Source organism: Dipodomys merriami, unplaced genomic scaffold (assembly GCF_024711535.1).
Source record: "Dipodomys merriami isolate MVZ:Mamm:240054 unplaced genomic scaffold, mDipMer1.0.p SCAF_151, whole genome shotgun sequence".
NCBI classification, from domain to species: Eukaryota; Metazoa; Chordata; class Mammalia; order Rodentia; family Heteromyidae; genus Dipodomys; species Dipodomys merriami.
In genome coordinates, this window is record NW_027202838.1 from 1666302 (window position 1) to 1692431 (window position 26130).

At 43.2% G+C, this 26130-nt stretch overlaps 1 protein-coding gene across 1 annotated transcript; it reads left to right on the plus strand.

The window, feature by feature from the left end:
* Positions 1-3219: 3219 nt before the first annotated feature.
* Positions 3220-16023, plus strand: Nmur2 (neuromedin U receptor 2). Its single transcript, XM_070022653.1, has 4 exons — positions 3220-3952; positions 9734-9818; positions 11562-11687; positions 15710-16023. Exons 1-4 carry the CDS (start codon positions 3236-3238, stop codon positions 16021-16023), a joined length of 1242 nt encoding a protein of 413 aa, XP_069878754.1. The 5' UTR covers positions 3220-3235.
* The last annotated feature ends 10107 nt before the right edge of the window (positions 16024-26130 follow it).

The following is a 26130-nucleotide window of genomic DNA, read 5'->3' on the forward strand; positions in this document are numbered from 1 at the left end:
ACTTCAAGTATGATCCCAACATTTTTTTTTTTTTGCCAGTCCTGTGCTTGAACTCAGTCCCTGGGCACTGTCTCTGAGCTCTTTTTGCTCAAGGCCAGCGCTCTACCACTTGAGATGCAGCCCCACGTCTGGCTTTTTGTGGTTCATTTGAGATAAGAGTCTCACTGCCTTTCCGGCCTAAGCTGGCTTTGAACTGGGATCTTCAGCTTCCTGAGTAGCTAGGATTACAGGCCTGAGTCACTGGTACCCGGCTTGTCCCCAACTGTTTTAAAGCCTGTAACAGTGTTTGGTTTAGTTTTGGACAAGTCTCTGTAGATGTACAGTCTGGCCTTTGATGAAGTAACTTATCATCTCAGTACAAGTAAACACACCCCAATTATGTATCTCATTACGAAATTCCTATTTTAAAATTCTCTAGCAGTTGAAGGAACTTATCAATTTACCAGGCCCTCTGAACGTTCCTGATAATCTATAAGCCAAAACCATGTTTTTGCCCACTTGGCTATAACTGAGACTCACGTACTCATAACAGAAATAAGATGCATTTCTTTCTTTTTTTTTTTTTTTTTTTTGTCAGTCATAGGGCCTGAACTCTGGGCTTGGGTGCTGTCCCTCAGCTCTTCAGCTCAAGGCTAGTGCTCTACCACTTGAGTCATAGCGCCACTTCCAGTGTTTTCTGCTTATGTGGTGCTGAGGAATCATACCCAGGACCTCATGCATGCAAGGCAAGTGCTCTACCACTGAGCCACCTTCCCAGCCCCTAAAATGCATTTCTTTCATTTTACTTTTTTAAATTAGTTTAATTTTGTGCCTGTCCTGAGGCTTGAATTCTAGGCCTGAGGGCTGTCCTTGAGGGTTTTTTTTTTTTTGCTCAACTGGTGTTCTACCACTTGAGCCAGGCCTCCAGCCTGACTTTTTGCTCTTGGGGGGGTGGATGGAAGGGAGAACTTTAGCAAATCTGAGGGAAGACTTAACATTGCTTTTCAGTCTAAAGGGGCTTCAATGTATGCAGCCCCATTCACTCCACTTCTTCCTCCTCTTCCATCTTCCTGTTCTAAACCTTCCAGAGAATTCTCCCTGAAGCTGGAAATCCCATTCAATGACTCTCCAGTTTGAAGATGATCCAAACTGCTTATCATAGTCAATAAAAGTTTCACGATCTGGTCCCTGGCAGGTGTTCCAAGTGAATCATTCATACTATCCTGGCAGTATGAAAGTACATAATGCTTATGAAGTTCCAGTTATACAGATTGCCTCCATGTTTCTGAGACATCGTTTATTCCTACCGCAGGACCTTTGTACTTGCTATTCCCTTTACTGAAAATACTTGGTCTTTAGCTCTTTCATGACTGACTTTTCATCATTCAGCCATCAGCCCAAGTTACATAAACACTCTTGGACCTTCTTGATAAAGTGTCCATTTCCATCTGAAATGGTATGAATTCATTGCCTTGTGTATCTTCAAAATTCCTAAGTACAGAAATCTCCCTACCTGCCTGTTATCCTAGCTACCCAGGAAGCTGAGAGCTAAGGGTTAAGTTCAAAACCAGCCCAAGCAGTGAGGTCCATGAGACTCTTATCTACAATAAACCTACAGAGAGCCAGACATGGCTCCAGTGGTAAAACGCTAGAGCCTTGAGTGAAAAAACTAAGCAACAGCACCCAAGCCCAGAGTTCAGGCCCATGCAAAGAAAACCAATACAATAAAATAAACCTCCTTAAGGGCAGACACCTTGCTTTTGCTTTCCACACTGATATTTCTACAAAGCCTAGTACACTGCCTGGAACATAGCCACCCCTGGAGACTTAGCTGTTGAACAAAATAAAATGAATGGGGGGGCCTAGATAAGGACATAGAACTCTGGGGGTTGTGAGTAATTTTCCCCCCAGCTTTCCAAAATGTTTATGGCGATGCCTCATCCATTTGTGTGGGGGAGCTGCTTCAAGACGCCAGAACATCAGCTTTGATTTCGAAACACGCTGCGATGATTTGCCAGTGTCTTTCAGAGGTTTTAATCCCATCACATTGTGCCTGCTTCCCCCTCCTCTCCCACCCCAGAGACCCCCAAGAAATAACTTGACACGTCGTATTTATTGCTCTCCCATGTCTGTTATGTGGTCCAGGGGACAAGGATCCATGGAAACAACGTGTCACCACCCCCACCGCACACCTTTGATGTACATTGCTACCCAGATTCCCCCATCCTGTCAATAGCACAGATCTCAGAGCCCATCCTTAGGTGTTCCACTGTGACTCTGCGTGGAGCTGATTGTTTCTTCAGCCTGCCATTCCCCTGGAAGGCCTCCCTCCCTCCCCTGCAGCCTGGGTCAGCTCACCAACCCAGCTTTTCTCTCCTACCAGGGCACCTGACCCCCACTCACTGGCTTCAGCCTGCTGGGGGGGCGTGGCCTCTGTGCTGGGGAGGCTGATACCAGTCCCTGGCTTCCTGCCTACTGGGGGGCGTGGCCTCTGAGCTTCAGGGAGGAGCTGAGACCACTCACTGGCTTCAGCCTGCTGGGGGGGCGTGGCCTCTGTGCTGGGGAGGCTGATACCAGTCACTGGCTTCCTGCCTAGTGGGGGCATGGCCTCTGAGCTTCAGGGAGGAGCTGACACCACTCACTGGCTTCAGCCTGCTGGGGGGGGGCGTGGCCTCTGTGCTGGGGAGGCTGATACCAGTCACTGGCTTCCTGCCTACTGGGGGCGTGGCCTCTGAGCTTCAGGGAGGAGCTGACACCACTCACTGGCTTCAGCCTGCTGGGGGGGCGTGGCCTCTGTGCTGGGGAGGCTGATACCAGTCACTGGCTGGGGGGGCGTGGCCTCTGAGCTTCAGGGAGGAGCTGACACCACTCACTGGCTTCCAGCCTGCTGGGGCGTGGCCTCTGCTGCAGGGGGAGCCCTGGCACCACTCATTGGCTTTAAGTCTACTGGGGAAGGGGCCTCTGTGGTGGTGGAGGGGGGGGCCCTGACAACACTCATTGGCTCCCAGCTTTTCAGGGGCAGGGCTTCTTGCTGAGGGGCGTGGCCTCTGCCCTGGGGGCTTCTCACAAGGGATGAACGAACAGCTGGGAGCTGTCCAACGTGGAGTCTGAAGCTCTGACCCTTTCCCTGGGCCAGGCCTTCTTTCTCTGAGCCTCTGCTTTCCTGACTGCTCGCTTGCTTGCTTTTCCTTCCTGTGGCTCAGCTTGGGACACAGCCCTCCTAGGAGGAAAGGAATTTTTATTTTTCATACCAGGGATGGACACGCTTGGCAACGACCCCTGTATCTCCCAGCAAGAAGCGGAGGATCCACTGATGAACTGTCTGAACAGCACTGAGGAGTACCTGGCCTGTCTCTACGGCCCTCGACGCAGCCCCCTCTGCCTCCCCATGTCCGCCGTGTACTCCTTGATTTTCCTAGTGGGGATGGTGGGAAATCTCTTGGTGTGCTTGGTGATCGTCCGACATCAGACGATGAAGACACCCACCAACTACTACCTCTTCAGCCTGGCCATCTCTGATCTCCTGGTCCTGCTGCTGGGCATGCCACTGGAAACCTATGAGATGTGGCACAACTACCCCTTCCTGTTTGGGCCCCTGGGCTGCTACTTCAAGACCGCCCTCTTTGAGACTGTCTGCTTTACCTCCATCCTCAGCGTGACCATGGTCAGCGTGGAGCGCTACGTGGCCATCGTCCACCCGTTCCGGGCCAAGCTAGACAGCACTCGGAGGAGGGCCCTCCGAGTCCTCAGCATCATCTGGATCTTCTCCATCATCTTCTCTCTGCCTAATACCAGTATCCACGGTATCAAGGTGCACCACTTCCCCAACGGGTCCCTGGTCCCTGGCTCTGCCACCTGTGCAGTCATCAGACCCCTGTGGATCTATAACTCCATCATCCAGGTCACCTCCTTCCTCTTCTACGTCCTCCCTATGGCTCTCATCAGTGTCCTCTATTTCCTCATGGGGCTCAGGGTGAGTACTCTGGGGAGTGGGATCTGCAAGCTCAGAGCAACACAGGACTAGAGCCATTCTGAACTTGAGAGGTGGGGGGGGAGTGACTGAGTTGAGAAGGGGGGGGTGGAAGAGATGGGGGAGAATGATGGTGACACAGATTGAGACCCATTGTACACTCATAAAGTTACATGTTGCTCTGAAACCCCTCTGCACATCTAAAGAGAATTTGAAGAAGGAAACCGACATGCCTCCAATGAAACAATCGGTTTTTAAAAAGGTCAACCATGCAGCCTCCCCTTTAGGGCATATCCCATTATCTTCTCTATACACTTGATCTCTTAGAGGTAGCCATGTACTCCCCTGAGCTGGTGGGAAAATCTGATTCAGGAAGTCTGAAGTGGAGACGTATTATAAGCACGTCAGTTGATGGGGGGAAGGTAAGCACACTGAGCACCCACCACAGGCTAGGCCAGCTCCTTCCTGTTCTCCATTCCCCCCACCCACTGCTTATGTGGGAATGTTCTCTGCACCAATTTAATGGGAGAGAACATGAACTACTAATACCTAGTCCATAGTCCAAGACAGAGATGTTTAACATCAAAGACTTTCTTGTTGGTGCTTAGAACTTGTGGTTGAAATACCAAGATAAGTGAAACGTGTGTATGTGTATGTGTCTATATGTGTGCATGTATGAACATGTATTTGTACACATGTATGCGTGTTTATATGTATATATGTGCATACATATCTATATATGTGTGTATATGTATTTGTATACATGTGTATATGTGCATACATTTATTTGTGTATGTATATGTATAGGCAAAAGTATATGCATACGCACCTGTGTATTTGTATACCTGTGTATATGTGCATACATTTATTTGTGTATATGTATAGGCAAAAGTATATGCATATGCACCTGTGTATATTTCCATATGTGTGCATGTATAGCTATATGTATTTGTATGTGTGTTCATGTGTATGTAAGCATATTTGTATATGTGTATGTATCTGCATTTGTATGTATATGTGCATACATGTGTGTATGAATATGTATTGGATGTATTGTATGTGTATGCATTTGTATGTGTATGTGTATGAATCTGTGTATGTATATATTTGTATCTGTGTGCATGCTTATATGTGTGCATATTTGTGTGTATACATGTATGTGTATAGGTGTATGTATTTGTGTATGTTTCTGTGTATGTACGTGTGTATGTGTGTATGATGTATACGTATACATATTCTGTCTCTTTTACCTTACGTAAGGTGTATTCACATGTATATCTTAAGGATGACGGGGGAGGTACAGACCTCCGGGGGAAAAGAGGGAAAAGTATAGCCAAGAGGCTCACTGGCCACACTGATGAAAGTGAACTATACTACGCGTGGGTGGAGATGGGAGGGAGGACTGGGAGAGAGCGAGGGAGCAGAAGACACTGTACAAAAGGAAATGTACTCATTACCTGACTCATATAATGGAGGTTTCTCTATACATCACCTCTATACTAACAATAATTTTAAAAAAAAAACCTGAAGGGAATCAGCTAGTTTCCTGTTGATGCAGACTGAAAGTGCAGATTGAAGAGATTGATGAAGACATAAACACATGAGATAGAGAAAAAAGAAATGTAAGAGACACCTGCAATTGAGAAAAAAAAAATGAACACTTAGCTCGAGTGGTCTTCATGCTAAGTTTCTTCTATGCTCACAGTGGCAAACTGAGCTCTTTTTTTCTCTACATTTCTTCTCTAAATTTCTTTTCTCCAAATTACCTAGCAACCACCTTGCACAGCTATAGGAGGGAGTGTGTGTAATCTCAGCTGTATTTTGTTTCCAAACTTACCCAGATGCACTCATGATTATGACAGGATTTTTTTTAGTTAGTTTGTTTGTTTTTTAAATTTAAATTTTAGTTTTCTGTGCAGGTTCTGGGCCTTGAACTCAGAGCCTGGGCCCTATCCTGGAGATTTTTTTTTTGTTCAAGGCTAGTGCTCTACCTCTTGATCCACAGGTCCACATCTGGCTTTTTACTGGTTAATGGGAGGTAAGATCTCATGGGCTTTTCTGCTGAGACTAGCTTTGAACTGTGCTCCTCAGATCTCAACCTCCTGAGTAGTTAGGATTACAGGCATGAGCACCAGTGCCCAGCTCCCTTTCACTTGTAATGTCAGTGGGACAGAGGGAGGTAGGAAGGCTTCTGAATGCCCATAGTGACCACACATTTCAGTCTTCTTCTTTGGTCCCTTGAGCTCTCAAATAAAAGTTTGGAGGACACAGCCAAGCATCAACGACTCACACTGGTAATCCTAGCTACTCAGGAAGCTGAGATCTGAGGATCATAGATCAAAACCAGCCTGGGCTGGCAAATCTCAGTCTTTGCTCTCTAATTAATTAGCAAAAGGTCAGAAATGGAGGTATGGATCAAGAGGCAGACAGCCTGCCTTGAGCACAAGCCAAATAAGAGCTCAAAGTCTTGACTTCAAGCCCCAGGACTGTGTGTGTGTGCATGCATGTGCACGCATGCACACACATGCGCGTGCACACACACACACACACAAGTTTGAAGGATGGTATGGTAGAAACCATTTTGGATATCTTCTCTGTTAAACATCTGAAGGGAAATGAAATTACTATTCATACTAAAGCAGTATTTAATGTTGACTTGACAAATTGGATTTTCTTCTACTCTGCCAGTCCTTTCAATTTGTGTCAAAACACTGGGCAGTGGCATAAATATTTAGTTTTTCATTCTTCCTCTAATGAGCTAGTTGTGCTATTATAACTGCAAGAGCCGGCAGCATAAATAGACTGACATGTGACTTTCTTTTAATGAAAGTTCTTCTTATACAGGAGGCTTGTCCATAGGTGATATGTTTGCTTAATGTTTTATTGGAGGAAATTACTCCTTAGGGGGTAGATCTTATTACCATCCAGAGCTCTTCAACCCAATCAAGAAGTGACATTTGGCCAGGGACCGGTGGCTTACACTTGAAATCCTAACTGCTCATGAGGTTCAAATCTGAGGATCAAGGTTTGAAACCTACCTGTGCAGACATACCTGAGCGACATTTGATTTCCAATTAACCAGTAAAAAGATGGTAGTGACACTGTGGCTGAAGTTGTAGAGTACTGGCCTTGTGTGAAAGAGCCAAGGGACAGTACACAGGGTCTGAGTTCAAGCCCCAGTACTGGCACTGAAACTATAGGTTCCAATTCTTATTTAAATGGACTCAGCATGATAATTGTAGTAATAACTGATTTATCTTTCTGCCTGCCACATGTTGGTGTTCAGTCCCCACCCCACCACTTAAAGCCCTGTTTTGTTATGACTGTGTCATTACTGATCACATTTCCCTCCCTTTTATTTCCTTGGTACATCACTACACTATTTCCTTGCTTGTTCTGAGTTCTAAGTGGTTCTAAAGAGCCAAACCTCCCAGGCCTTTGTGTCCCTCACCTTATGAAAGCAAAGGTATATCTGGTGAGCAAATGATCGAGAGACGATGTGATCAGATGGCAGTAATTATACCAGAGATTGCTCACAACCCCTATCATCCTGACAGATATCTGACTTCAAGGAGCTTTTATCTTTGGTAAAGATACAGGATGTACATTTGTTGAACTTTAGAGGCAACCAGTGGGAGGGGGGGAGGTCTGTGCTTGCATGTGTGTGTGTGTGTGTGTGTGTGTGTGTGTGTGTGTGTGTGTGTGTGTGTGTGTGTGTGTGTGTGTGTGTGATGTGTGTGTGATGTATGTGCTCACCAGTCCTGGGGCTTGAACTTAGGGCCTGGGTGTTTTCCCTGAGCTTTTGTACTCAAAGCTGGCACTCTACCACTTGAACTGCAGTTCCATTTCAGGCTTTTTAAAATAAGAGCCTCGGGGCTGGGAAGGTGGCTCAGTGGTAGAGCGCTTGCCTTGTAAGCATGAGGCCCTGGGTTCGATTCCTCAGCACCACATAAGCAGAAAAAGCTGGAAGTGGTGCTTGGCTCCAGTGGTAGAGCGCTAGCCTTGAGCTGAAGAGCTGAGGGACAGTGTCCAGGCCCAGAGTTCAGGCCCCATGACTGGAAAAAAAATAAAAATAAAATAAAATAAGAGTCTCACAGACTTTTCCTGCCCTGGCTATCTTAACACCTTGGTCCTCAGATCTCAGCCTACTGAATTGCTAGGATCATAGATATGAGCCACAAGTACCCATCTAGAATTAATGCTTTTTTGTGGCCATCGCATCCTGGTGTGTCTTTCTCCTCATCTTCCTCCTCCGCCTTGTCTTCTTCTTCCTCATCATCTTCCTCCTCCCCTCCCCCATCTTCCTTCCTTCTAAACTCAGGACTGGGGCGCTGTCCCTGAGCTTTTTTTTCTCAAGACTTGTGCTCTACCATTTGAATCAAACCTTCATGTCTTGCTTTTTGGTGGTTCATTGGGATAAGAGTCTCATAGGCCTTTCCTGCCAAGACTGGCTTTGAACTGTAATCCTCAGATCTCAGCCTCTTGAGTAGCTAGGATTACAGACTTGAGCCACAAGTGCCCAGCTTTATCTATCCAATCTATCTTTCTATCTATCTATCTATCTATCTATCTATCTATCTATCTATCTATCTATCTATCTATCATAGTAGAGATTGTTTCTCTTCTAGCCACGACACTACATAGAATCATTTTCATTGGTGGTTCTTATCAATCTGTAAGGACATTTGGTTTGACCTGTGGGGATATGCAACACAATCTGGTAGAACATGGGTATAGATCAGAAGTCCACATGTTCAGCCGGTTCTTGGTAAGGATTTTTCCAGTAAAACTCAAAATGTTATCCAAGGCCTAGACAAGTTTCCTGTGTTTTTTGCTGTCTCTGGCATGGTGCTGGTTTGAACTTCAAATTCCATTAGTAGCCCACTTCTGGGTCCAAGCTCTTTTCTCACAATGGAAAACAAGTTGGTCTTGTAAGTCTAGACCTCACATTAGGCAAAGAAGGGCTCCCTTTGGCAATCCCAATAAAAAAGAAATGAGATTTCCATTCCCAAGAAGTAGGAGCAAATATCTGAAATCTCATTGGTCCAATATCTGAAATCTCATTATCCAATCACTGTGGCTGGGGAGTCCGAGGCTCTAATTTGCCAGGTTACTTGAGGACAACCGTGGGAGCTTGAGCTGGGGTCACTTCCAGCCAAAATCATGACCAAGTGGGAGGAAGGAGTAAAAATTGCCAAAGAGAGAATAAAGATCCTACTTGGCAAGAGAAATTAGGAAAAAAAAATACACCAGAGGATGAACTGTGTATTACATTAATTTCTGGATATTTGATCATCATTTCTCAATTATTAGTAAAGCTTCCTTTATCTGGTAAACATCCAAAAAGAAAAGAAAAAGAAATAGACACAGTTAGGTACTGGTGGCTCACACCTGTAAGCCTAGCTACTCAGGAGGCTGAGATCCTGACAATCTCAGTTCAAAGCCAGCCTGGACAGTCTGAATCCCACATCCTGAGATCACTTCACAGTGACACGTTAACAGTTACCACATCTTTTTTGTTGTTGGTGGTGGTGGTCATGGGGCTTGAACTCTGGGCCTGGGCACTGTCCTTAAGCTCTTCAGCTTAAAGCTGTCACTCTATCACTTGAGCTACAGTGCCACTTCCAGTTTTCTGGTGTTTGATTGGGGATAAGAGTCTCATGGACTTTCCTGCCTGGGGTGGCTTTGAACTTCGATCCTCAGCTCACACGGCCTCCTGAGTAGTTAGGATTAAAGGTGTGAGCCACCAGTGCCTGGCACCAAATCTTTGCACTTCTCTTTCAGCTGAAGAAAGATGAGTCCCTGGAGGCTGAAGAAATGACTGTAAATATTCACAGACCATCCCGCAAACCAGTCACCAAGATGCTGTGTAAGGCCCTACCTTTTGCTTTTGAAGTTTCCTTTTCTTGTTTGTTAGTATGAAGGAATTGTGGTCCTTCCTGGCAAAGTGCTGCTGCTGACCTGACCTGCAGCCTAACTCACATCCTGATCCATCTTTCTTCCTCAGGCTTTCTCATGCCTTGAAAGTCTGTTTCCTACAACGATACATTTGTTGCAGTGCATTCTACTCAGTGATCTGTGGTAAATTCCATCCACTCTCTGAGCCTCCCAACATCCCCCATTCCTCTCCGGAAAAGTTAACTTAAATTGGGTTATTGGATTCCTTAAAAATAGACCATGGAGCTGAGCACTGCTGGCTCACACCTGTAATCCTAGCTACTCAGGAGGCTGAGAGCTGAGGATCATGGTTCAAAGCCAGCCCAGGCAGGAAAGTTTATGAGCCTCTTATCTCCCATGAACCACCTGAAAAGCCGAAAGTGGAGATGTGGCTCCAAGTGGTAGAGTGCTAGCCTTGAGCAAAAGAGCTCAAGGACAGAACCTAGGCTCTGAGTTCAAGCCCATGACCAACAAAGGGGAGGGGGGCAGAAACAGAGATGAGGGACAAAGACTGACAGAGAGAAACTGTGACAAAAACTGAGAGATATAGAGATACAGAGAGAGATGTACAGAGAGACAGAGTAAAACAGGGAAGAGAGACAAAGCCAGAGAGACAGGAAGAAAGAAGAAGAAAGAGAATTCGTCATGGAGCAATCTCTACCCAAGAGCAACCTACTCCACTCTTCCCCCATAACCTACTTCTTCCAACTAAGGTCCATCTTCTAAAGATTCTACCACCTCCCAATCACACCTTGAGCTGATGGGGGTCTGTAGGGCAATCTTAACAGCAATGAGAGAATTTCATGTGTATAACAGTTCCTTATTCATCGGTGACTTTAAACACCACCAATTCCTCAAACACAGCCATTTACTTACGCAATCAATCTGAGTGGCTCCTACTGTCTACCTTGCAGCATGCTTCACTTTCAATAATAGGAATCATCATCATCATCATCACCATCATCATCATCATCTATTATTAGAACTTTGAGAGAAATTCAAAGTAGTAGTAGTAATATTTTGCCGGTCCTGGGGCTTGAACTCTGGGCCTAGGCTCTGTCCCTGTTCAAGGTGAGTGCTCTACTACTTGAGCCACAGTGTCACATCCTTTTTTTTGTTTTTAATATTCTAAGGAAAACAATTATATAAGTTATCATACAAAAAACTAAGCTAGGTGCTGGTGGCTCACGCCTGTACTCCTATGGATTCAGGAGGCTGAGATCTGAGGATTGCGGTTGAAGGCCAGCCAGGGCAGGAGAGTCTATTAGACTCTTATCTCTAATTAACCACCAAAATGCTGGAAGTAGAGCTATGGCTCAAGTGGTAAGAGTCCCTTGAGACAAAAACTCAAGGATAGCACCTAGGTTCTGAGTTCAAGCCCCAGGACACACACACACACACACACACACACATACACACACACACACACACACACACACACACACACACACACACACACACACACTACAAAACTGAGTATACATCTGATGCATTGAATACTTCCATTAAAATATTCTACATCGAGTCTCTCTAGAATTTAGTGTGTCTATAACTGTTCTAGCTTCACGAAGGTGGTGGGGGAAACTGCTAGAAGGAACTGAAGACTCAGAGCGTGCATCATTCACCGCTTCTCACCCACACTGCCCCTTCTCTCCCATTTCCCACCCTCTTCCAGTTGTCCTGGTCCTGGTATTTGCTGTGTGTTGGACCCCATTCCACATTGACCGGCTGTTCTTCAGTTTTGTGGAGGAGTGGACCGAGTCCCTCGCGGCTGCGTTCAATCTCATCCACATGGTGTCAGGTAAAACTGGCTCAGGTGGGCTGCCTGGGTTCACTTCAGGCTTTTCTTCATTATGCATAGACTCATAGTCTTATTATCCCAACATCTCACAGAAATCTGGTCCCCTGGAGTAAAGGAATATGATTTCCATTGGACTCCAAGATTGATGAGAGGTCTGTGATTTGGCCAAAAGAAATCTACCAGATCGCTATTCTAGAGGCTGTTTTCTACCACACTGAAGGAATCAGGATTGCTTTGGTTTCTCTTCCAATGGCTGGATGATGTTAATTTAGCACATATAGTGTCCCTGAAATCTCATACTCTGTTGTGAAGGGAACTCAGGGTTCATCAAGGCCTTATTTATGCTGTTCTGATTATGTGTTTTGTCAAGGGGGGCATGGAATAGGGTAGAAATCAGGAATGGGAAGGTCACTAAGTTGAGTGACTTGATTTGTACTTCATTAATATTCTTTTTTTTTTTTTTGCCTCTCCTGAGTCTTGAACTCTGGGCCTGGGAGCTGTCACTAAGTTCCTTTTGCTCCAGGCTAGCACTTTTTTCTGTGATTAATTAGAGGTAAGAATCTCACAAATTTTCCTGCCTGGGCTGGCTTTCAACTATGATCCTCAGATCTCAGCCTTGAGTAGCTAAGATTACAGGTGTGAGCCACTGCACAGGTTGGCTTTCTCCATGTCCAAGATGGCCTCCACCATATCGGGCAGTCATGTCTGCTCTAGACAGCCATGGCCTGATGGTTAAAAGCAAATCGAATGAGCTGGGCACCAGCAGCTGACTCCTGGAGTCCTTACTACACAGGATGCTTTGATCTGAGGATCATAGTCTGAAGATGAAAAAGTACCCAAGCAAGTGTGACTCAAGCAGTAGAGTGAAAAAGCCAAGCAAGAATGGGAGGTCTTGAGTTCAAATCCCAGTACTGGCGTGCGCATGCGCATGCACGTACACACACACACACACACACACACACACACACACACACACACACACACACACACACACACACAGAGAAGCAGTTGAAATAATAGGCTTGAAAGAGATTATAAGTTGTCAACTACCATGACATTCTAGCATCACCACAATAAGATGATATTACCATTAATAATAATAATAACAGAATATAAACATTAATATTTTATGGTCATAGAAACAACTCCAAAAGTGACTTGCCCAAAGCCGCTCAGTGGACAAACAGTGAAAACAACTCAAGTCTAGGGCATTGAATGTCAAGTTCACGGTCAAAAACCAGAGCAGAGATCAACCATAAAGTCTCCCTTTTTCAGTCAGTGTGACTATTGGCTTTGGATCCTTCTACCTCTGTTAGTCAATAGTTTGCTTGGGGACTTTTTAGCTCACAAAGACATAAGCAGAGAGAAGAGAAGATCAGATAAGATTTGTTTCCATGAGTTAGGCTCCAAATAGACATGGAGCAAAAGACAGTAACACATAAATGCCCACTGAGAACCATGAGCCTCCTTCTTACCTGCCCTTATACTCAGCCGGTATGTGCATAGATCATACATAAATATTAGTAATGGCAAGGCCAAATCTCAAAAACATTTCCAGCTCTTATCCTAGGGTTAATAGGAGAAAAATAAAGATCTAAATAAATTGAGGAAGACTCCAAAGTCATGTGAGACTTGGCTAGTCAATGAACCTCTTCAGATATAGCAAAGGGACACCTTAATTGAGGTTTCGAGGTGGGCAAATGAATGGAGAGAGGAAGGGTGGGCAAATATAGTCATGATATTCAGTGTCTATAGGGGCAAATGGATCCAGGTAGGTTGAGGGGATGGATGGGTTTAGGAGAGATGGAAAAGAATGAAGAATGAGGTAATGTTGATTGAGGTGCATTGCGCACAAAATGACACATTGAATTGAAACCCCTTGGTACAACTACTTACAGATAATTATATAAAAGCACGAGAAAAGATGCTAAGTATGGCTTCAATAATATCATGCTGCTATTAAAATACCATCTCCCCTGCCCTCCACATTACAAACTAGATGAACTCTAATTCTCTTAAACCATCAGAAAATACCGTAGCTAGGCACATGGTGGCTCACACCTAGTTAAGTCAGGAGGCTGAGATCTGAGGATCATAGTTTGAAGCCAGCCCAGGCAGAGGAAAGTCAGTAAGACTGGTATCTCCAATTAGCCACCCAAAAAAGCTGGAAGTAGGGCTGTGGCTCAAGTGGTAGAGAAGTAGCCTTGAATGGAAACAAAAGCTAAGGGACAGCACCCAGGCCCTGAGTTCAAGCTCCAAACAAACTAAAACCAAACATCATCATCATCATCATCATCATCATCATCATCTAATCAGAAAATACCCTAAGTCATTTGCACTTCTCAATGGTAACATTTTCATTAACAGTATTCACCTGGCCGTGTAATCACTAGGGGGCGCTATATCCTTTCCTGGTCCACATGGCCTCTGCATATCACACTCCCTTACCCTCCCCTCTCTTCCTCAGCTGTCTCTGGCCCATTCGTATATGTCACCAGACTTCATGCTTGCCCACAAAATCCTTTGTGATGTCCCAGTCCTTGCAAACACAAGGACATAGATCACTGTGGGAACTGCCATGCAGTGCCTCTTAGTGAGACATATTTTGTTCTTAACTGACATTGTTTTGTGTCACTGTAGTGTTCCTTATTGAGTTTGGCTATATCCCTTGATGGCCCTGAACCTCAGTAAGAGTTCAGTTCCTAGCTGGGCTCTGGTGGCTAATGGCTGTCATCCTAGCTACTCAGGAGGCTGAGATCTGAGGATCACGATTCAAAACCCAGCCCAGGCAGGAAAGTCGATGAGACGCTTATCTTAAATAAACTACTGAGAAAAAAAATGGGAGTTCTGCTGTGGCTCAAGTGGTAGAGCTCTAGCTTTGAACACAACGAAGCTCTAGGACAGCACATAGGCCCTAAGCTCAGACCCTAGGCCTAGCAAAGAAAGAAAGAAAGAAAGAAAGAAAAGAAAGAAAGAAAGGAAAGAAAGAAAAAAGGAAGGAAAGAAAGAAAGAGAAGAAAGAAAGAAAAGAAAGAGACAGACAGAAAGAAAAGAGAGAGACAGACAGAAAGAAAGAAAGGAAAGGAAGAAAGAAAGGGAAGGAAGGAAGGAAAAGAAGGAAGAAAGAAAAGAAAGAAAGAAAGAAAGAAAGAAAGAAAGAAAGAAAGAAAGAAAGAAAGAAAGAAAGAAAAAAGGAAAGAAAGAAAGGAAAGAAAGAAAAAGAAGAAAGAAAAGAAAGAGAGAGAAAGAAAGCGAGAAAGAAAGAAAAGAGAGAGAAAGAAAGAAAGAAAGAGAAGGAAGGAAGGAAGGAAAAGAAGGAGGGAAGAAGAAAGAAAGAAAGAAAGAAAGAGAAAGAAAAGAGAAAAGAAAAGAGAATAAGGTATAGGTGATAACAGAAGAGTGTGTAACAAATGGAACTTTGACCAGGTACCAGGCATCTGGTAGGTAACATAAATAATAGCATGCAATTAGTCAAATAATGTAGAAGAATCATCAAGGGAGCAAAGGTAGGCTAGGAAAAAGAGTTTGGGGAATATTTGCTTGGAAGAAATGTTTACAGGGAAGGGATTGTGAGTGCTGACTGAGTTACCATTCCTCCATTTACTTGCAATCTCCAATTAGACATTTAAGTAAAATTCCAATCGTAAGGAGAATTTAAAAAAACCAACCACCCTTCTTTTCTCTGATGGCTAACCATCTCTTCTTCGTGCTATGGGAACATGTTCTTTAATTTAGACAAGCAGAGATCAAAGGAAGTTACAGAACCTCTCATCTTAGATCCCAGGCCAGTCTACTTTTATTTATTTTTTCCTCCTCTAAGACTCTTTAATCTTTTTGTGTGTTTGATCCCCAAGTGCACAGGTGTTAACTCTACTCAGAGCGTTTTGTTGTCTTGATTAGAATCTTAGAGATACCACTCTTTCTGAAAAGACTCAGTGGCTGGAAATCCAGGCCTCTGTGCAAAAGGCAGACCTCTCCTTAAAGCGTCTGCTGCCCCATTAACCGGTTCCTTTGTATTTCAGGTGTGTTCTTCTACCTGAGCTCGGCTGTCAATCCCATTATCTATAACCTACTGTCCCGTCGCTTCCGAACAGCATTTCGGAATGTCACCTCTCTGTCCTGCAAATTGGGGTATGGCCGGAATCATCCACAAGGCCCACCGGTCCAGAGGGACATTTTCCCGACAGAGTGCCACCTCGTGGAGTTGACAGAAAACACAGTGCGTCAGTTTCCCTGTCAATCATCCATCTGCCATTCATCCCATGCTCCCCAGCCCTCTGCACTGATCCCCCCCTATGGAGGAAATTTCCAGAGGTACCACCTTGAAGAGGCCTAGATGGAAGTGAAAAATGTCCCTGGGACAGGTCAGCCTGGAATCTTTTCCTCACAATGTTAGGGAGAAGCAATGATCATAGAACTCATGTATATAGTTCTAATGATTGTTTTGTTAGTATTAGTATTTCAGCATTGGTCCTAGGGTTTGAATTCAGGACCTAGGTGTCATCCCTGAGCTTTTCTGCATAAGGCTTCCACTCTACTGCTTGAATCACAGGTCCACTTCTGGCTTTTTGGTGTTTGATTGAAGATTAAAGAGTCTTACGGACTTTCCTGCTTCAGTTGGCTTTGAACAACAATCCTCAGATCTCAGCCTCCTGAGTAGCTAGGATTACAGGTGTGAGGCACGAGTGCTCAGCAAGTTGTTATTGTTATTATTTTAAACTAATGTGGAGAGTCAATTTCAGACCTAGGTGTAAAAGGCAAAACCACTTGAGTTTCAGTGAAGCTATCTTTCCAGTAGTCTTAACACTTTAGGCCCCTTCACCAGTTCACAAAGACCACCTCACTGGCTGGCAAAGCAGCGTACTTGAAGACGGAGCAATTTCCACTCAGAGGAATGGGTTGTGTTGAGTTGTCAAAACCTTTAGGCTATTACAAGCAGAGGCCACGGTGGGCCATAGGAGGAAGGCACTGGGATGCTGCTCCAGGCTTTATGATTTAAAATGCCCATGTCCATTTGTCCCATGAACCACAATTCTAATGGTATATGGGAATCCGTTTGTGAGATCCAGAGAAGCCACATCTTGAGAGATTGAATCGGGAGTCTTTATTAGAAAGCTGGCGACTGCAGATGGACTCCTGTCCCAAAGACCTGCAGCCCAGAAGCTAGTTTGCACAGAGCTTTGAAAGGCTTTGATGTTTTGGGATGCGGACCCAAGCCCACCAAAAGTTTCTTTTTCTTTCTTTCTTTCTTTTTTTTTTGGGGGGGGGGTCCAGTCGTGGGGCCTGAATTCTGGGCCTGGGCGCTGTCCCTCAGCTCTTCAGCTCAAGGCTAGCGCTCTACCACTTGAGCCACAGCGCCACTTCCAGACTTTTTCTTTTTGCTTATGTGGTGCTGAGGAATCGAACCCAGGGCCTTGTGCATGCAAGGCAAGTGCTCTACCACTGAGCCACCTTCCCAGCCCCTTTCTTTCTTTCTTTTCTTTCTCTTCCTTTCTTCCTCCCTTTTCCTTTTTCTTCATTTCTCTTTTTTATTTCCTTCTTTTGTCATTCACTCACTCATTCATTCATTTTCTTTCATTTGAGATAAGGGCTTGCCCTGTAAACTAGAGGGTAGATGAACCCTGAACACTTCTGCTTCAACCTCCAAGTGCTGGGCTTACAGATATACAGATAATGGCTGGCTTTTCTTATGAAAATATGACCCATGGCTTTTACTATCTGCACATCTCAGTACCCCACACGTCTTCTTTTATCTCCAATTTCTATCTGTTTGTTTAACACCCATCCTTCCATGTTCATATTAATATGGGATTGTCCCCAGAGAGCATGCTTGATTTATTCAAATAGCTGTCAAATCTCTGACTTCTCCACCAGTGAATCTCTCTTATGTTCTTATTTGACTTTGCTTTCTGTCAGTGGCTTCAATTCTTGCTTTTGCAGAATGTACATTTGTCCAAGGAATAAAGTGTTTTGTTTACTTTTATTCTCTGTGACTGGAACTTGGCAAATGTATCTGTCTCAATGGGAAATGTTCAATAAACAAATGGAAAGTGACCTGGCTTCCAATTCTGTTGGACTGAGCCAAATAACGGTTCCAAATGGAATCATGCTAAGAGCCAAAAAGACTAATACTATTATTCTATTAGAGATTTCTGACCTTCACCTGTTCTTCTAAGTCGTTTGAGTTATAAGAGCATGCCTGCTGTGTCTGAAGTTCAAGAACAGAGTTACTGGGGTTGAAGCATGAAGAGTCTAGCAATTGGTCCCTGATTATTTTTCTCCCCTGAGTTTAACGAGCTATCATATTGATAACTTGCTGCACAGGGTTCCAACATTATCATTTATGAATTTACTGTGGCTTTTCATAGTCATGGTAGTCATGATTCAGTGTTCAAACCCTCTTCGCTAAATCGTAACCTACCTTTCATGAACCAAATTCTCTTGTGATATGATGGTTTACATTGGTGGGCATCATTCTCTGACTATCTGCAGATTAAGTTGAAAAGCCTCAGCAATACAAAAAAAAAAGCAAGCTCAGGAATGGGTACAAATCAGTTTCCTTTGTGACTTTCACTGTGGTTTTGGAAGCACTCTGAAAAGAGAATTTGGCAGGTTCAGTATGCTTTTTTTTTTTCTTTTTGGACTGGTCATAGCTTAAACTCTGGGCCTGGACACTGTCCCTGAACTCTTCAGTTCAAAGCGAGTGCTCCATCACTTGAGCCACAGTGCTACTTCTGGTTTTCTGGTAGATATAAGAGTCTCAAGGACTTTCCTGCCCAAGCTAGCTTTGAACCTCGATCCTCAGATCTCACCCTCCTGAGTAGCTAGGATTACAGGTGTATACCACCAGAACCTGGCAGGTTTGTAATTCTTACTATCAACCTCAGTGCCAGGAATAAAGTACCAATGCTGTCAGCAGGTGCAGAGAAAAAGGACTTTGGTTCTTTTTTTTTTTCCCACTCACTTATTTTATGCTCTTAAAAATTTATATCAGAGGCTGAGCACAGTGGCTGATGCCTGGTCATCCCAGCTATTAGAGAGGTGGAGATCAAGAGGCCAGCTTGGGCCAAAAAAATTAGACTCTATTCGCAAATGAGGCAAATGTAGTAGCTTAATGCCTGTGATCCCAGCCACACTGGAGTCTGAATATAGAATGGAAGTTGGAGGCCAGACCCAGGCGAAAACATGAGCTCCTATTTGAAAAGGAACTGAAGAAAGAGGGTGTAGCTCTAGTAGTAGAGTGCTCACCTCTCAAATGTTAAGTCCTAGGTGCAACCCCAATATCATTTAAAAACATAAAAACGGGCTGGGAAGGTGGCTCAGTGGTAGAGCGCTTGCCTTGCATGCATGAGGCCCTGGGTTCGATTCCTCAGCACCACATAAGCAAAAAGAAAAAAGCCGGAAGTGGCGCTGTGGCTCAAGTGGTAGAGCGCTAGCCTTGAGCTGAAGAGCTGAGGGACAGCGCCCAAGCCCAGAGTTCAGGCCCCACGACCGGACCCAAAAAAAACAAAAAACAAAAAATATAAAAACAAAATATAATCAAAAGGCTACCATTCACTCATTGACTCTTCTTTCTCTTCCTCCTCCTCCTCTTTTTCTTCCTTCTCCTCCTGCTTCTCCTTCTTTTCCCTTTCCTCCACTTCCTCTTTTCCTCTTCCTCCTCTTCCTCCTCCTCTTTCTCCTCTTCCTCCTCCTTTCTTCTTGTGCTCAGGGCCTGAGCATCTTTTGCTCAAACATAGCCCCCTACCACTTGAACCACAACTCCATTTCCAGCTTTTTTTAAAGTAGTTTATTGGAGATGAGAGTCTCACAGACTTTCCTGCCTGGGCTGGCTTTGAACTGTGATCCTCAAATCTCAGCCTCCTGTATAGTAGCTAGGATTACAGGTGTGAGCCTACCAGAGCTTGGCCTAAAGGTTCTCTCTTAATAACTGAGTTCTAATCAAATGAAGGCCTATCAAGTTGACTCAACAGTCATGAATCCAGGATGTATGACCAGAAGCTATTCAGCGGCACATTGCTAGCAGTCTCAGATTGGTTTGCAAAAAGCTTCCTATTAAAATATTCAGGAACTTGGCAAGCTGGTGGAAGGATAGTTTGCAATCAGTCTCACTGGAAATATTTATACCGTGGAAATTAACAAACACTCTAAATCAGGGCTTTTGTAGTCCCTCGAGTCAATTTATCAACACAACACTAGCTATTCATAAGCTGGCATCCTGCCATCTTTCTGTAATACATGTGATTTGTTTTGAGAATAAATTCTCAGTAGCACTGTCGTAATTAGAGATCACTTGAAGTTGCCGGTAACGTATGGAAACTATAAAATAGTCCACGAGCCCTCTTTTTGACCTAGAGTTATTAGATAAAATAGTCTGAAGCATGTTAATTGTGTCCTGAAAGCCTCATCAACATTTTATAACAAACATAAAGTGCAAGAATGATTCTTGGATGTTATTCATTCATATGAGGACAAGAAATATCAGCAAATCTGGGCTAGGAAGGTGGCTCAGTGGTAGAGCGCTTGCCTTGCATGCATGAGGCCCTGGGTTCATTTCCTCAGCATCACATAAGCAAAAAAAGAAAAAAGCCAGAAGTGGCGCTGTGGCTCAAGTGGTAGAGCGCTAGCTTTGAGTTGAAGAACTGAGGGACAGCACCTAGGCCCAGAGTTCAGGCCCCACGACCAGAAAAAAAAAAAAAAAAAAGAAAGAAAAAGAAATATCAGCAAATCTACTTATCTTCTCTATACAGCTGTTTTAAAATATCCTATGGGATCCTGGCAAAAGATGCTCATATTCTTCATCCTTGTCTGCTTGGCTGGAGACTTTATTTTTTTAATATGTACAAATGCATTATTAAAACATTGTAGGAAAGTTTAAGATTATAGAATCTAGCTGGGCACTGATGACCCATGCCTATAATCCCAGCTACTCAGGAAGCTGAGATTTGAGGCTCTAGGTTTCAGGTCATCCCAGGTAAAAGTGTTTGAGAGATTCCATCTCCAATTAATCAACAGAAAGCAAAGTTAGAGGGTGTGGCTCAAATGGTAAGGCTCCAGCTGAGCAGACGCAAAGTCCTGAGTAAAAACCCTGATACAGTCAAATAAGAAAATATGGTCAACAGTATGCCAAGCAGACATCAAAAGTCATCCAGTCTATACCTCCCTGCCCCGCTTTAGATCATTAAATGGCACACAGACTTGTTCTGTGTTTAAAATTTTATGATTAACTTTTTATGATCATTGAATAGCCTTGCAAAGGGATTTTAATTCGACATGTTTTATGAGTGTGATGCATTTCGATCTCAATATCTCCCTTCCCTCATTCTCTCCTCCTATCAAGTTATCTGGTTACATTTTCATATGTAGAACATTATCATGCCTATATTTGCCTCAAACTCTACTCTAGAAACACATACATAGATGTTATACTTTGAAAATGTATTCCCTAAATAATGTTAAAGTTTCAAATAGGGTAAAAATCATTGTTTATTCCTAATCATATTGCTGACAGTGAAATAAATTCATTGTAATGTGTAATGTATATGTGTGTACACACACACACACACACACACACACACACACACACACACACAGAGTGCTTTAAGTTTGAATGCTAGACCAAACCAGTTAAAAAATAAATAAAATGATAAAATAAGATTCTTTAAAAAAATAAGGCATTTCATCTTTTTCAGAAACAAGTAGTAACTGCAGGCTAAAAAGCCATGCAATGAGTAGATAAGAAGGACTTGTAAGTAAATATTTTTAAATTACAGTCTCCACTGGGCTCTGATAAATCCTTATTTGAATATTTTCTCAACAGCTGAACTAGCTTAGGGTAATTCCACTTTTTTTTTTCCCCTTTGTAAAGGCGGAAGAGTTAGCATACAGTCTGATGTTCTATCAATCCTTTAATAATTGAACTGAATGTCTCAGCTTCACAAAAATAGAGAAGTATTGGCACCACCAGCTTCTTCCCTCCAGTTGAGACAATAAGACTGGATCTCATGTAATATTTGGGAAATTAAGACACCCAACCACAGGCTCTCAGAGATAGGTAACAGGAAGTATCCTGGTCTGCTTTAAGACACCTGCAGGTAGCTGGGGTTGGTTCCAGGCTGGGTCACCCAATGGGAGGGGAAATGGCCACCTGTGCTATGTGATAGGCAAGTGTCATGGCCAATCCTAAGTTTTAGGGGCTGGACTCTACCTACCCACTCACCATGGCAACAGGAGCAAACAAAGGCGGGATAAATGTAATTGGAAGGGAGTAACCAATCAGAACTCAAGATGCTTACACCTGCTTACAAAGTGACTAAGCTAGAAACCCAGGACACCTAGAGTGGAAAAATTGTTCTTGGATGCTCTCCAGTGGTCTGAGTCTGACCTCCTATGACTGAGGCCCACTTTCTCCCACACAATGGCCACATGGGAGTCGATTTGATTAACATTCCTGATCCACTCCTCCAGCTCAACTCCTCCCTAAGCATCCTTCATTTACAGATTCCAGGGCAAATAGAGAAGTGAAGAATGTGGACTCTTGGCCTGGATATCTGGGTTCAAATCCTGGCTGTGACAGTGGTTAGTGGTGTGACCTTGAGCAAGTTATCCATGTCTATAAAATGAAGAACAGACAAGTTAACAAATTACTGTCATGCTCTAAGGTGTCTGACACTTAGAAATTTCCAGAATAAATAATGAACAGTATTTATGAATCACGAAAATATATATTTAGTACCATTACTATTATTTTTTTGGTCATGGGGCTTGAACTCAGGACCTGAGCACTGTCCCTGAGTTCTTTTGCTCAAGGCTAATAGTACTCTACCACTTTGAACCACAACTCTACTTCCAGTTTTCTGGTGGTTCATTGGAGATAAGAGTCTCATGGGCTTTCCTAGCTGGGCTGGCTTTGAACCAGGATCCTCAGATCTCAGCTAGGATTACAGGTGTGAGCCACCAGTGCCCGGTAGTAAGTTACTCTTTAGGGTGGCACCAAACTCAAAATTTCCACATTTAGAAAATTGGTAGGCATTTAAAAATTATTATTTTTCACGACCACCAAATAAGCCAGCTGACTAAGATTCTTTCGTCAGTTGCTAGGGATTTCATTACTAAATGAAGGCACGAATGTGTATTCAAGATTGCTTCTCTGTTACATAAAAGATTCATCAATGATAGAGAAGTCAACAAAAGAAAAGGAGCGTGGGCTGTTAAGAACAGCCAGGAGTATTAATTATCCTCAAGCCCTTCAGCCTCTGTCATTTGGGAAAGTGTCTAAGATTTGTTTCTTAGTATTAGAAGACAGAAGCCAAGAATCTCAGTCCTGGTGATTTCTCCTTGCACAGATAAGAGGTCTTGGTCCAGGATCAAACAATGGCTGTCAAATTGAGTCCAGAGCTGACTTCTTCATCTCCTGGGAGCTCACTGCTGCTCTGATACCTCCCTGCCCTGGGGTGAATGAACAGCGCTTACACCTGAGTCATTCAGAAAAGGAAGCTTAAGCAAATGCAAGATCGTGCTTCTACATCTTTGAACTGGTCTTTCAACTCCATTAAGGAGAATTTCACTAATATGTTTCTTTTTTCCTTCAAATCTCATTAGCTGTAAAATTAATTTGTATTTCCCTACATGTATACCAGCATTTGACAGTAAATGCAGCCAAGGTAATAACACGTTTGCACAGACATTAAAAAGCAAACAGCCTGAACACAAGCATACTCTGGCTTAAATGGAAAGGATATCTTAGAATGTAGTCTTATGCGCTTTCCCATCATCTTTTTTAATCTACTGGAGCTGTCGTTTCATAATGGTGTAAAAGAAGAAAAACTAACTTGCACTGGCTGCTTGTTAAAAATGATGAAAACTTTACTCTGATTATAATAAGGAAGAGAGATTGAACTCAACCCTAAACATGATCAAGACAAGTAAGGATTTCTACCCAAGTGTCAAAGGGAGGGAAAGAACTAAAAAGAAAAAATCTACTAAAAAGAACTTGATATTTTCACCTTACCTCAGTTGGAATGGCCATCGCCAAGAATACAAACAACAAATGCTGACAGGATGTGGGAAAAATGAACCCAATGACACTGTTGGTGGGAAATTCAGCCTGTGTAACTGCTATGGGAGACAGTGTGGAGAGTCTTCCAAAAGCTAAAGACAGAGCTACCCTATCATCCAGTGACACCACTCCTGAGCATTTATCCTAAGATCACCAAAGATTTCAGGTCAGAGTACAATAAAGATGCTTGCGTACCCATGTTCACTGCTGCATTGTTTTCCACAGCCAAGTTATGGAAACAGCGCAGATGCCATATAACAGATGAATAACTCAAGAAAATACATATACACATAGACAAAATTTTTGCCTCTCCATCAGAAATAATAATATATCATTTACAGGTAAATGGGTGGACCTGAGGGAAAAATTACGTTAAGTGAAGTGAGGTTCAGTGAGATACAAAAGACACGTGCTTCTTTCCTAGTTGCGGAAGTTAGATCTAAATTATAAACGTATATGAAAACGTATAATACAGGGCCACATGCATACAGACACAAACAGCTTGAGTAAAGTATGGTACCATCAGGGGAGGTTTATTCCATGGTGTAGTTCCTTTGAACAATGAATTTAATGCTTTCACCAATAAAAATTTATCTAAGGGCCAGTAAAGATACCTCATGCCTGTAATCCCAGCTAATCAGTATGTACACACATATCCACATGTATGTGTGTATATACATATACACCTCCTGCACCTGCTTGATCTGCCTGCTGCTGCTTGTTTTCATTCCTGACTGAAGACAGTCAAGGCATCTGTCATTGCTCAGTCTTTCGATGAACTCCCAGATGCATACCATGAAGGTAATGAAAAGAAAGATTCAGGTCAATCCTTCTCACGCTAGGTCCCCTATAAGGAAGCCATTAGTGGAGCCTTCTTAGGCCCTGAGAAATGCTTCCAGGTGTTTCTTGTCTTCTCTTTCATTCCCAGAGGCCTTGCAAAGAGGGGAGTGGTATGTCAAGTATCTAATGCCTGGGCTCCACTTTTCAGTGCTGAGTGACTTGTCCCCAAATCTTTGCTTGAGGCTTATTCCCCAAGACCAATTTCTAGTCCTAGCATGCTGCTCTCTCCTGCTGTCACCTGGGGTGGGAGGGTCACTGATCCTCTCTAGATTTAATTGTCTACCTGTTGGGGAAGAGCAAAAGGTGAAAAAGTGATTTTTAAAGCCAAAATATGAAGAATATCGTGGAGCCAGATTTTGGTGTCTTATGCCTGTAATACTAGCTACTCAGGAAGCTGAGATCTGAGGATCATGGTTCAAAGCCAGCCTGGGCAGAAAAGACCCCATGAAACTCTTATCTCCAATGAACTACCAAACAACAGAAAGTGGAGGTGTGGTTCAAGTGGTAGATTGCTAGCCCTGAGCACAAAAACTAAAGGACAGCACCCAGGCTTGAGTTCAAGCCCCAGGACCTTACACACACACACACACACACACACACACACACACACACACACACACACACACACACACACACACACACACACAATTATGATAGTTCTTAGTAGTAAATGTGATTAATGGTTCATCATCAAGAGCCTAATCCCAATGAATCAGACTTAGTCAAGAGAGAAAGCCAGATAAGCCACAAAATATTAAAATCTTTTAAAAAGATAACATAAGCATTGTGCAGCTATGAGCTTTTATACTAATTTTAAGATGATTTGAGTTATCTGTGAAGATACTTCATACCCAGAGGTGACCCAAATATATTCATAGCACAAATTAAAGAAATAGGCAATTAATCTAGGCCTTGAGTCTAATCAGATTACTAATATTTCCAGACATCATTTTCTCTGTGAACACCATTGCTTTCTTTTTTTTTTTTTGGTCTAGACTGAAACTTGAACTTAGTACCTGATGATTTTGTTCATTGGCTGGCACTCTACCAAATGAACCACTCACTTCCAACACCCATTGTTTTGTTTTCTTAAATGACGAAAACCTCATCTCTGGAGTCATTCCAGATAGGAAAAAAATAATCAGACTTTAAAGTCAAATACATTTTCTTAGATAGTCCTGATTAACATGAATTTACTAATGGTTCTGAGAAGTCTTGAAATTTTATTTTTTAAAAGATATGTTTATTAAAGGAATTTTGTAGATCTCAACAAACAGATTCTAAAATTTACCCAGAATGGCCACAGACCTTGAAGAAGTACTGACCCAGTACTAAAGAAGAGGAACAGATGCACTTGTAGCTCAGAGCTAGAGCTGTGACCTTTTATGCCCATGTCCCTGGGTTTGATCTCCTGACTGTCATATACATATACATATATATATAGTCATATATAACATGTAGTATATAATATATATGTATATTAGAAGATCAAGAAGGTGTGACGTCTTCTACCACCCAACTGAAGACTTACTCTAAATCTATAAA